General features: G+C 37.4%; 1 protein-coding gene across 1 annotated transcript in view; it reads left to right on the forward strand.

Annotated features, from left to right (window-relative positions):
- Window positions 1-2,766: 2,766 nt before the first annotated feature.
- znf507 (zinc finger protein 507) overlaps window positions 2,767-12,896 on the forward strand; it is a 28,476-nt gene continuing 18,346 nt past the window's right edge. Inside the window, exons 1-4 of the mRNA XM_014015177.1 lie at window positions 2,767-2,854; window positions 5,682-8,066; window positions 8,863-8,980; window positions 9,101-9,209. Coding sequence (XP_013870631.1) covers window positions 5,685-8,066; window positions 8,863-8,980; window positions 9,101-9,209 — 2,609 coding nt within the window. The 5' untranslated portion in view covers window positions 2,767-2,854; window positions 5,682-5,684. The remainder of the gene's footprint in view (window positions 2,855-5,681; window positions 8,067-8,862; window positions 8,981-9,100; window positions 9,210-12,896) is intronic.

The raw sequence follows: 12,896 nt of genomic DNA on the forward strand, positions 1-12,896 counted from the left end.
CCTTTAGCTCTTTGTTTTCTTCTATGTTGACAGACAACATCTCCTGTTTTATTTTCACCCAGGAGCAGCAGTGTAGTATTTCCAGCCAGGTCTCTCTCTTCAGGGATTGCATTTWTTTTTTACAATCCCTTATTTTTTTTTAGGAATCACCTTCTTTTACCTGTCCCTGGGTTCTTAATTTCTCTATCATATTTTTGTGCAAACTCATTTTAAGAAAATAAATGAATGCATTTTCATATAAAGGAAGAAACCTGCCAGAAGTGTCACTTGAAAATACAACAGTAATTTTTTTTATAAAACAAATGAGGTGTTTTACTTGTAAGCCCCCACTTAAGTAAACTCCTCTGGAGCCAGGTCTGCATGCACCTTGTTTTAAATTTGATCTCATTGAAAAATTATAGCCTACACCTTGTTGTCTAAATGAGCAAACTTCAAAAATATACATCGACAATAGTGAACACAATATGTGTGCACTGGTTCATTCTCTCTACCAAGTCATGTATCATTTGTATTTGACAAATATTGTTTAAATATTATGTTAAAAACACTTTTTTCTCAACATCCGGTTAAAAATTCTGTTTAAGCTAAAATGTCCTCCTCATTTTTGGTGGATTGTGTCAAACTGGTCAAGAGGGCCAGCTCAGATTCAGTTGTCACTAATTTTTCTCAGGGGATTCCTATTCTATTCTATTCTATTCTATTCTATTCTATTCTATTCTATTCTATTCTATTGGTCTAAAAGTGTCATAAAAGAAACATTTTAAACACATGACTTTTCATTGACAGCCCATATCTTTCTTTTTAAAGATTTCAACAGAGAAAGTGGTGACAGGGTTTAATGGATACCAGGAAGTCAGGAAATTTTGAAAAATGCATCCTATTTATTCTAATTTTGTGAAGACAGGACTAAAATTGTTATTTACTTATTTATTTTTTTAAATTTATTCATTTTATTTAAAACAAAACAAATGCTATACATACAAGAAATAATAATGTAACACATATAAAATGAAAGGTAGCAGAAAGAAGAAAAAAACTTATTGATATCTGCCCCTTTTTGAACATAAATAAATTGAAACAGTCTTCAAATAAGAAAACATAAAAAAATCTTTAACTCCTTCTCAAACAACAGTTCTTATTAATGCACATTATACAAATCTGTATTTCTTCAACAATCTAACTTTTATCATTCTTTTAAATAAATTTATTGAGCTAGCATTTTTATATTCACTTTCCAGATTGTTCCACAATCTTATTCCTTAGACTGAACATCGGTCCTTCAAATTTGTTTGAATTTTGGGCTTTACAAACATCTCTATAAATACTTACTCTCTTAAAAAATGATTGAATATTTAGAGGAAATAAATTTTTATGAGCTTTATACATAAACTGCAAAATATTTTGATCAACAAACTCATAAAATTTCAATAATTTCAATTCACAAAAAATATATATTTGATGGGTGACTGTAGTGTTTTCGGATGATAATTCTTACGGCTCTTTTCTGTAAAATAAAAATGGGATTTGTAATTGTTTTACATGCTTTCCCCCAGACTCCAATATAGTAAATCAATTGTGGAACAAGTATTGCATAATACAGCATAAACAAAGCTTTGTCATTAACAAGTCCCTTACTTGAAGATGATGTTTCACTTTATTCATTTCATTAACAAATAACAAGTAAAAAAAACATTCAATCAAAGTAAAATGAAAGGCAGCAGCAGAAGAATAAATCTTATAATATCTGCCCCTTTTTAAATATGTTCAAAAGAAAAGTAAATTACAGCAAAAATCAAAACAACTGAAAACACTCGTGGAAAAAAACTAAAAAGAAAATTTAAAACAGCAACACAAACAACAATTTGCATGAATTCACTTATACTTCTCCATATTTCTTCAGAATACTAGTTTTCATCATTCTCTTTAATATATACAAGGATCTGGCATTTTTAACCTCATCTTCCATGCTGTTCCACAATCTTATTCCCTGGATTAAAGTGGATCGCTCGTAGGAAACCAGGGTTTCACAAACATTTCAAATCCCTTAAGATAACAGCTCTCTCTTAACAAAATTTACTTGAATGTTGGAAGGTAACACACTTATGAGCTCTGTATATTAACAGCAAAATATTATAATCGACCAAATCATATAATTTTAATAATTTCAACTCACGAAACAAAACTTTCGATGGATGGCTGTAATTTTTTCTAATAATAATTCTTATAGCTCTTTTCTGTAGGATTTGTGATAGTTTTACAAGCTTTATACCCTATACTTCAATACAGTAAATTAAATGTGGAACAATTATAGCGTTATACAACATAAATAGTGCTTTATCATTGAACAGTTCTCTTACTTTGTACAGGACTCCAATAGATTTGGCTGTTTTTGTTCTTAAACCATTTATATGATATTTTCCATGTCAGTTTTTCATCTATAATGACGCCTAAATACTTCACTTCACTGACTCTACAGATCATTCCTTACTTTATACAATACTGCAATGGATTTGGCTGATTTATGTGGGATTTCCATGTCAGCTTTTCATCAATGATAACTCCATGTAGCCTATTGTAAAAATAAAATAAAACAGCTATTTTAATTGTGTTTATGTTTTCATTTTCTAATTTAGCGGCAACAGCGTCGTGAAAGTTACGCGTTACTTTTTACGAGCAGCACTTGAAGGCATCTTCGCCCGCGTTGGTCACCTGACCTCAACTCCGAGTCACGTGACCAATATTCCATCCTCGCCATTTTGCAATGTGGAACGAGAGAGGCCACTTTTTATGGCGAAGGAATAAAACAAAGCAATTTATGTGCTGAGGACAAAGAGCGTCGAACCTTCCTGTTTTAGTGAGTGCATTTACGTTCACACACTGCCACGCGCTCCTTCGTCTCATAAAGATAACTGAAATGTCCTTGTACAGTCATGTGTGGAACTCTTAGCACTGTGTGTGGACACTCGTGTATGAGAAGCAGTGCTATGAAGCTAGCAGTGTTTGTCCTTTTAGTAGTTTTAGTTTTTTTTTTATTATTAAAAAATGCTGATTTGTGTCTAAAATGCTTTAGCTTGTTAGTGAACATTAGCCACTGTTAGTGTAGTTGTTGGATCAGTAGAGTTTAGAGACAGAGTGTAACTTTTATTTTACACACCAGCGGTGGTGGGTGAAATATTTTTAGATCTTGACATAACAGGTGTTCTTCTGAGACGGGCCGAAGCACGTGTGTTTGCAGATAAAAACGAGCACATTGTTTTTAGAAGGATGGTTAAAAGTGTTGCTGTAAAGCATCTTGGATTGTGACAGGAAGCTGCTTGCTTTGAGTTAAAAAAAAGTATATATTCACTTAATAACCACGTCACGTTTCCTCTTCTTAATTTGTTTAACTGCACCTCACTGAACTCTCACTCACTCCCTGTGGTATCCTTTCCTAAAATAACAAGCCGTGTCCTGGGTCTTACTCTGGTTGTGCAGAAGCAGAAGTAGGACAAAGAGGAAGGAGAAATGCGGTCAGAAAATGAGAACCGGGGAAAATGTTACACAAGTGAAGATAAAAGAAATTGAACTACATAGAAGGTGACCATTTCCTCTGAGTTTAGTTTGTAAACAGATGCACATGGTGTCTGTGTGTTTCCTCGACTGAGGCATTGATCAGAGCTTATCATGAATGGATTAAACTGTTGCACTTATCACACTGCTTGTTTGCATTTGCTTTCACCCTGTTAAGCTTTTCATTCACTAAACCTTGTTAGATAAAGAACCGCATTGCAAAATATCAAGAACAGTATGTTGCATAATCAGCTTGTACAATATTCATCCTCTTGTTAGTAATATAGGGATGTGGATAATTATTTTATCCTACACTAATGTTAAATCAGACAGTGGATTCCAAAAGAACTTTACAAACCATATAAAATAACATCAAACTCGTGATTATCTCAAGTGTGAGGGAAGTTATTGATGTTTATTTAGGTGAAATCAGCTCATGTTTTCTTGCTGCAGTTCACAACAGAACCAATGCGACCATTTCACCTTGTTCTTATCTGTTTTTGCTCATAACTTCCTTTTTTTGTGTCACTTCAGTAGAAAACGAAACCAAATATTACTTTATATATTTCTTCATCATCAGTGACTTTTTTCTTTTTTTAAGTGAAGCGAAAATAGGGACAGAGAGAAAAACAGAGAGAAGTAATTAGAAAGATAGAAAGATTGAAATAGCGATTAGAAGTATATTAAATATACACCAACAAAACACAGGACCACACACCCAACATCTGTCCGCTCACCTGAAAAATAAATGGTTAAATACATGGAGGGCATATATAAAAATATACACATACCCATACATATATAAAGATATACATACATACCCTGTACATGCTTACATTCATAAATATTGTCAGTATATACACACAGACATATATACACACAGACTGCTCATAACTTCCTTAGTGTTCAAGATATCGCCATGAAATTTTAGGAAAAGATTCACATTCTGGTTTTTGTAGGAAGCATCTTGTATCCTAAAAACTAATAAAACTTAATTATAGCCAATGCAAAAGTAGCAGAAAAGCTATGAAATAATATTACAAGGCAAACTGCAGCATCAAATCAACTTAATGTGTCTTAGAACGTAAGGAAATGAAAAATTTAAAAACAATGTAGACATCTTTTTTGTAAACGAAGCTCCCCAACCAATGACAGCTTGTTAAATGTGTCAAGTGACGAAGACGAGCATCAAAACACTTTGCTAAAAAACATACTTCGACGTTTCAAATCATTATCAAATTTGGAACAAGGGCAGATAAAATAATGTTCTTCATGGCAGCTTATCTCTTTAGGGGTCACTTAAAAAACTCGGGCGATTTACTGTATTTATTCATGTATAATACTAGAAATTTAACCCTAAAAATCACCCATAAAGAGTGTGTGTGTGTGTGTGTGTGGGGGGGGGGGGGTAGTATTATACACATGTTTTTGATGATTAGGTTTTTTTATGCTTTTTAAGGTCCAAAAATGATGATCGTATTATACTCGAGATCGTATTATACATGAATAAATACGGTACTTTGATCCTATTTTAAAAAGAAAATGWCTCTTCAAAAAGCATCATCAGAAATTAAAAACTGGAAGACGAGGCTGTAGCTAACTACCTGACGTCAGCACGCATTGTTGAAATTTGTGGAAATAACGAAGCAGGAGGAAATARCAAGCAAACACAGAGCAGCCTTGCAAAATCTGGTCACAGCAGTTTGGGAAGAAAATGCAGCTGCTGACAAAATGTCAACATCCCAATAATATATTGTTCTTGTAGATAACTGGTAATTAGATGGGACAGCATGTTTTTGTAGATGGGCTGCTCCATGTTTTGTTTGCTGTTTCTCTTTGGTGGGGCTTAGTCCTATTTAAAATAAATTATTCGATATGACCTTTTTTTTTAATTCAACAATTTTGGGAAGATTGGACTCTCAAAGTTTAGGTTTATTGTTAAAGAAAAATGTCATTTCACAATTCAGATATACAATCCTGCATGTTTCTTCACAACTTAATGCACCACATGTTTAAGTGTTGCTGTGATGGGCTTGCTGAATAAAATGGAAAGTTTTGAAGGTATTTGTCTAATTTTTGTCCACCAACCAAATGACTATTCTTTTGTTTACATGTTCTTTTCTGTCTGACAGGTCATGGATGAGAACAGCAGTGTTGCTGTCCTGATCACGAAGTCTCCCACTGCGTCCTCTTCTTCCTCGGTTTTGAGGGCTCACTGTCAAACCCAGACTCAAAGGGTAGGCCAGGATGTCCCAGCAAGCATTCAGCAGAAACAAGCTGATGACTCCCTCATCCAGGTCATCGAGAAGCTCAGCAAGATAGTAGAGAAGCGGCCGCAGAGACGCTGCACCCCGGGGGGACAGAAACGAGTGCTCCATCAGACGTCCTCTGCCAAGAGGAAAGAAGGCGAGGAGCGTTTGAGTTGGGGAGGCTCCCATTACAAGAAAATGAGGAAGAGCTGTAATGAGGAGGTGAGAGCAGATGGCAGCGAGGCCAGCGGCCCTGTTTCTGTACCCGTGTCAGGAGATGACAACAATAACATCACCTCTGCGTTAACTGACACTGACAGTTTCACCAGCACTGAACACAAATGGACAGTGACGTGCTATCAGTGCAGCCTGTGCCCCTATTTGTCCCAGACTCTGCCCCAGCTTCGAGAACACCTAAAGCAGCACAACGAGCAGCACAGTGACCTAATCCTTATGTGTTCCGAATGTCACTTTACCTCCAGAGACCAGGCGCAGCTAGAAGCACATGTCAGGCTGCACTTTGACGATCAGGACAACACAAAGAGAAACTCTGTTCATTCAGATTTACTTACCCTGGAGGAGGAAAAGATTTCAAAAAAGGCGGAGGAGGACACAGCTTCGTATGAAATAAGATCCGAGGAGATAAAAAGTTCTGTGGAGGATTCCAAAGAGCTCCCGCAGAGGAAGAAATGGTACAGCTATGAAGAATATGGTCTGTACCGGTGCTTGATTTGCAGTTACGTGTGCAGCCAGCAGCGAATGCTCAAGACCCACGCCTGGAAGCACGCTGGCCTCGTCGACTGCTCCTATCCTATCTTTGAGGAGGAAGAAGGGGCTTTAACAAGAAAAGAGGTGCAAGCCGCTGCCAACAGTGTGACGCTCAGAGAAGATTTAGTTGTACTTTCTCCAGTTCATCAAGAGAAAAGCCAGCAAAAGCTTCCATCCGAGTTCAAACTTCAGTTCTGTATGCCCGTGGCTGTTGAGAACAAACAAGATGCATTTAGTCATTCAGTTTCTGATTCTAATGAAAGTCAAAAAACTGTGGAAGAAGAGGAGGAGAATGGCTATTCTGTCAAAGATGTGAGTTCTGAGGAGCCAGTGGTGGAGGTGCAGGTGACAACCGAGGCGGACGTCGATGTGGACATCAGTGCTTGCCGTGAGAGTTCCTCTGTTGCTGACAGCCTACTGTCTTCAGCTCAGAAGATTATTAACAGCAGTCCAAACAGTGCCGGACATATCAACGTGATCGTCGAGCGCTTGCCTTCAGCTGAGGATTCGGTCATGGTGACCAAACCGCTTCTTCTCGGCTCAGATGAGGACAGGGACAAAGGTTTACTGGGTGTAAACGAGGAGGAGCCGGACCCTTTAGAAAGTGTAAAAGAGGAGGTGGTCCTTGACTGTAGTCCAGATAATTCTGCAAACAGTCAGACATTAGAAGGTGATAATACATCCGCTGCCAGTCAAGATAATGGTCCTCCAAGAGATGAAAACATTCCTCCAGCTGGTCGCAAACGAACACATTCCGAATCTCTCCGCCTGCACTCTTTGGCTGCAGAGGCACTTGTGGCTATGCCCATGAGGACACCTGAGTTGCATGCCTCCAGCACCAAATTAAGTCTCAAGACCATCTCATCTCAGGCGCAGAGCCCACACATGGGCCAGAGGCTGCTTGAAGTGACTACAAGTGGACAGAAGGCTTCAGAAATTGGGACAACAGCAGCCCTACTTGACTTGGAGCTCCACAGCGAGGGTAGAGAGGGGCATTTAAAAGCCTTGGGCATTGGGGAAGGAGATGAGGAAAGCCCCACCGCTAAAGCTGGCATCAGTCTTTCTCTGCTCACTGTCATCGAAAGACTCAGGGAGCGCTCAGACCAAAATGCCTCGGATGAAGACATTTTGAAGGAACTTCAAGATAACGCACAGTTCCAGAATGGGGCTGCAGATGAAGCTGTCACCGGGACAGGGGCAGAGAGCTACATGTGTACCATTTCAGAGATGGATGGGTTGGTTAGCTCAGCTGATGGGGGTTTGGTGGATTACATCCATGGCAGTGAAAGGCCCTACCGATGTCGTCTGTGTCAGTACAGCAGCAGCAATAAGGGCTACATTAAACAGCACCTCCGGGTGCACAGGCAGAGGGTGCCATATCAGTGTCCCATCTGTGAGCACAAAGCCTCAGACAGTAAAGACCTGGAAAACCACATGATCTACCACTGCAAGACCAGGATGTACCAGTGCAAACAGTGTCCAGAAGCATTTCACTACAAGGTGATCAACCTTCTACTTGTGCTTTTTCCTGTTCAGCCAAAGGAGGTTATGTTGTTCAGTAGAACTAGGACAGAATGCAGAAAAGAATATTGCCATGCTTCTTTCTGCAACACGGAGGTCAATACACTAACTTTAGTTATTGTTTTTTATTTAAAAACTTCAGATTGTCCTGTTCCCAGTATATTTTTTGTCTCTGAGAATGCTGAATCCATTAAAGTGAGGAAGTTCAGCAGAAGTTGACCAACCAAAACGAGACACAGTTGATAATTAACCACAGTTAGCTAATTATTTGTAGTTACTACTGTTTGAGTTCATGAGCAAATCTGCAAAACAGTTGTAGTAATCTACATGAAAACCATGAAAAGTTATTTGAAACTGGACACACTGACATAATGATTTTCCAGCATTTGATAGAGGGGACAGACTGAGTGGTGGAGTTGATGCTTTTTTTATGATAGTGAATGATTTTGTGCAGTAGTGCAGGTTTGCCTCCGTGTGATCATCCAAGCAAAGAATAACACAGAACTATCTCAGAACCTTACAGCCTGTGYGAAGGAAAGCTTATTAGATTATCATTTTATCCAATGGCTTTAGGAGTTAGGTCAAGAGAGTTTGAAACTGTAACTGATGAAGGGCGGCCCACTGCTACGATGTCTGCATCAGATGTGGGATTAGGGAGCATGAAGGTCTATTAAACCTGCTGCAGCATCAGTGGAGATCACCTCCACCTTTCTTGAGCAGTTATCATTTCTTTGATACCAAATCCCATGGTGTGCATGGGTGTTTTTCTTTTTAGAGTCAGTTAAGAAGTCATGAAAGAGAGCAGCACAGCTTCTGCAATGACATAGCGTCGCTCACAGCAGGCACTGAAACCATCACCACAGTGGAAGAGTCTGAACGGGGAGCAGATGAAGGTAAGAAAATAAAAATGTGGGGTTTTTAACTTGTTAGCTGAGACCCCCCTCCACTTCAAAGATTTTCAGAAAAGTTCCCAGGAAGCTGTAAAAATCTGCTCCACATATTGTGTTTTGCAGATTGTAGCCGGCAGAAAATGTATAAATGTGACGTTTGCAACTATACCAGCGCCACATATGTTGGGGTGAGGAACCACCGGCGAATTCATAACTCTGACAAGCCATATCGGTAAGTAAAAAAAAAATAAATAAATAAAATGAATGGGTCAAACAAAGTGTGAAAGAGAGTGAGCAGTTTAAGACTCTTTACCTTTGATTAAAGCTACCGGCAGCCACTTTCAACTTTACAACAATAAAACCACAGCTGGGAAAGGAAGTATGGCTCTCTGTGATTACCTGAGCGTTATTAAACACTACAGCAGATGGGCAAATGTTGACAGATGAGGACATTCTGCAGTATCTAGTCTGTTGGACACTTCCCTCAAGGAACAGAACAGAAGATTAAAGTGAACCTCAGAGTTCGAGTTGCACAAGGCTCAGCTGTACCTATCTGAGCCAGAGTCTGACTCTATCTCCCAGCCACGATAGATGGTGACCTGGATGGAAAAGCTGAAGCAATTGGTGTCAGTGGGTTAGGTATATTTCAAGTGCAGGCCTGTTAGAGCAAACTGGTAGGGCAGGGCCACTTGTGCCCACTGCTGCCAAACTCATTTTTTATGTGGTGCACTGACTTGAGTGGCATGCAGAGGGCAGCTTCTTCTGAGCGTGGTACCCTGTATGCTGGGACTTTAAAAATGACCTTTCACTTTCAGCTTCTTAATGGAACGTGTGATAGTACAACGGAGTATTAGGGCCACACAACAAGATTTTTTTTATTATTATTACCAGATTAAAGTCATAATTTTATGAGAATAAAGTCATAATATTACGAGATTAAAGTTGTATTATTACGAGATTAAAGTCGTTATATTACGAGAAAAAAAGTCAACCATGACATGTCTATTTCCCGTTCCTCATTTCCTCCTTTTTTTCCTCACACCTGCTGTGTAGAGCCATGTGTCTGTGTTTATAAAGTAGTCCATGATGACTCGGGTCACTGTTAGATTAATATGCTTTCATCCAAATTAGCTACGTGACGACTAAATCTGTCRATGCATCCATTAATTACAATACGACTACAGTTTATAGTCATTTGCACAATTTCCAATTCCTGCTACTGATAATTTGATGCTAATGTGCTAAAAGATTATTTATTTATAGCAATACTAAAGAACAACTTGACAAGTTGCTCAACGTTACTCATTTTAATGCAGTGATAACTGCATGCTTTTTCGTGCAAAGGCTACAATATTATGACATTTTTATCATAATATTATGACTTTAAACTCGTAATATTATGACTTTAAACTCATAATATTATGACTTTAATCTTGTACTATTACGACTTTAATCTCGTAACATTACAACTTTAAACTTGTAATATTACGACTTTAAACTCGTAATATTACCACTTTATTCTCATATTATGACTCTATTTTTACACGACTTTAATGTCGTAATGTTATGACTTTATTCTCGTAATTTAAAAAAAAATCTCGTTGTGTGGCCCTAAAACTCAGTCATAGGTAACAAAGAGCATGCCAAAGAAAACAAAAGCCCACTTCAGCTCCTGAGAATTAATTACATATTAGTGGACACATCCAAGAGAAGTTGTTTAATTTGTGGGTTGTCCCGGTGGTCAGACAACGACAATCTGACTTTAATATCAATTAAAAAAAATACTCATTAAYCATGAGTTACGTAGGTGCAACCTTTGATAATCTTTACTTTTACCTAAGCAAGATGTACAGATTTTGAGATGTTTTGCTTTTTCTTGAATCCATCCATCTTCTACCACGTGTCCATGGTTGGGTAGGGGGTGTAAAAGGTTCAGGAGGGCAAACCAGACATCTCTCTGCCCACCAACAATGTCCTGCTCCTCCTGGAAGGCCCAAGTTATTTCCAGGTCAGAAAGGGTATATAACCCCACCAGTGAGTTCTGGGACTGCCAGTGGTCCTCCTTATGGGGTGTTCCAGGTAAAAAACAAAAATGCAGAAAAGGAGGTGTCCAGAAGGCACCTTAATCAGATAACCAAACCACCTCAACTGACTTTTTTCGATACAGAGGATCAGTGGCTGTAATCTGAGCTGATTTCTCTTTTTGAGTCATAGAAAGGTTTGTCAGACCCTCCTCAAGGCCAGCTAAAAGTTTCTCTCTGGCCTTTCCGATTCTTCCCTTGCCCAAGTTTTTGCATCCTTTACAGAAGCTGGTTGTATCTTTTAGCTGTTTCAGAAGTTGCTTGAGCAGGTTTTGTTTTATAGTCTTTTTCATTTTTAACCGTTGTGGAACTCTCAGGAAACCAGATGGTAGCACTCAAATATCTGCTGTTTTTCAACCATTACTCTTGCCCAAGTCCTGTTTTCTCATCTCTCTTTTACTTTACAACTTCACTTCTACCAAAGGAGCTTTTCAGTCTTTAAAATGGTGAACTGACATATTCATGCTCTCCACAGTGTGTGCCTTAGTTGTGACACTGAATACTAATTCGTAGATTTTTAAAGCAAGATAACACATTTCTTTTAAATCACAGTTGGCCTATTTTAACACCTTCCTAGTTAATCACTTTAAGATGAAGGGTCACGTTATTATTGGCACCATCATTTCTACAGTTTATAACAAGACTCTACTTTTACCACCGTTTAAAGTGTTTAACTTTTGCCCACTCAATGAGTTTAATATATTCCCACCAGTTTAATTTGGCATTAATTTTCTGTAATGATAGATTGTTATTCACTGAGGGCAACTCTGCCTGGTCTCAAACATATTCTGATTTCAAGATACTTCATGCCAATCAGAACCCACATTAATCCCCTTAGTTTTCCAGAAAATACTAAATGTGTTACTTTACAAACTGTAACTCATAGATTGTCTTTCAGAACACTATATATTTTGTTTTTATTTAGTGAATAATTAACATATACATTTACAGTTTAGATTAAATAAGAAGAGAAATGCTTTAAAATTTAAACCTTTTAAATTTTTACTACATTTTTTTAAATTAAATTTTGTAACACGATTATGAACAATTAATACCTGACTCGTTGAAGATGACATTTTGAATGACCTCGATTTGGAGAAATAGGTTTAATTCTGAAAGGACGGATGAGGTTTGTATGAAACACTAGAAATTTTGAATATTGGAGTTTGATGTAGAATTTGTATTATTGTATTAGAGATCCAAATTAACCAAACTGGGCAACCACTTAACAGAACTTATTCAAGTTATTCAAAGAGACAATAGTCTCTTTTTTCATACAAAGTTTTGTTTTAACACTTTTATACACTTCATTTAAGACGTTCTTTATATAAGAGATTTAAACTCTTTCTTTGTTCGATATCTTCAAGGTAAAAGTAAAATAACTAATCAAAAATGTATATTTTTACATAACATTTACATTACATGTGTTTTTATTACATTTATAATGTTTTTTTAACATGCACGTTTGTGCTTCTTACTCTGGAAGTCTTGTTTTATATGGAAATGAGCTGCAGTTGCAATGTCTCATATGTCCTTTAGGTGGCAGTAAATCTATGTAAAATCTCATATCTGCTCTGTAAGTTTCCTGTGACAAAAGGACACTGAAGTCTCACTGCTTTTGTCAAAAACTTAAATTTCTGTTAATTCGATGCAGACTTAGTGTCTTTTTTTACATTACACTTAAACTAATCAAGGAATATTGGCAGATTCAGATACAACTATTTTAACTGAAGCTAGAAAGAAAGAGAAAAAAGTCTAAAATATATTTCACACATGTGACCTTCTATTAATTAAGAAATTAATTTATTTAAAAAAATCTATTGAAATTGCTGAGAAAA

Source organism: Austrofundulus limnaeus, unplaced genomic scaffold, assembly GCF_001266775.1.
Source record: "Austrofundulus limnaeus strain Quisiro unplaced genomic scaffold, Austrofundulus_limnaeus-1.0 Scaffold124, whole genome shotgun sequence".
In the NCBI taxonomy this organism is placed as follows: domain Eukaryota; kingdom Metazoa; phylum Chordata; class Actinopteri; order Cyprinodontiformes; family Rivulidae; genus Austrofundulus; species Austrofundulus limnaeus.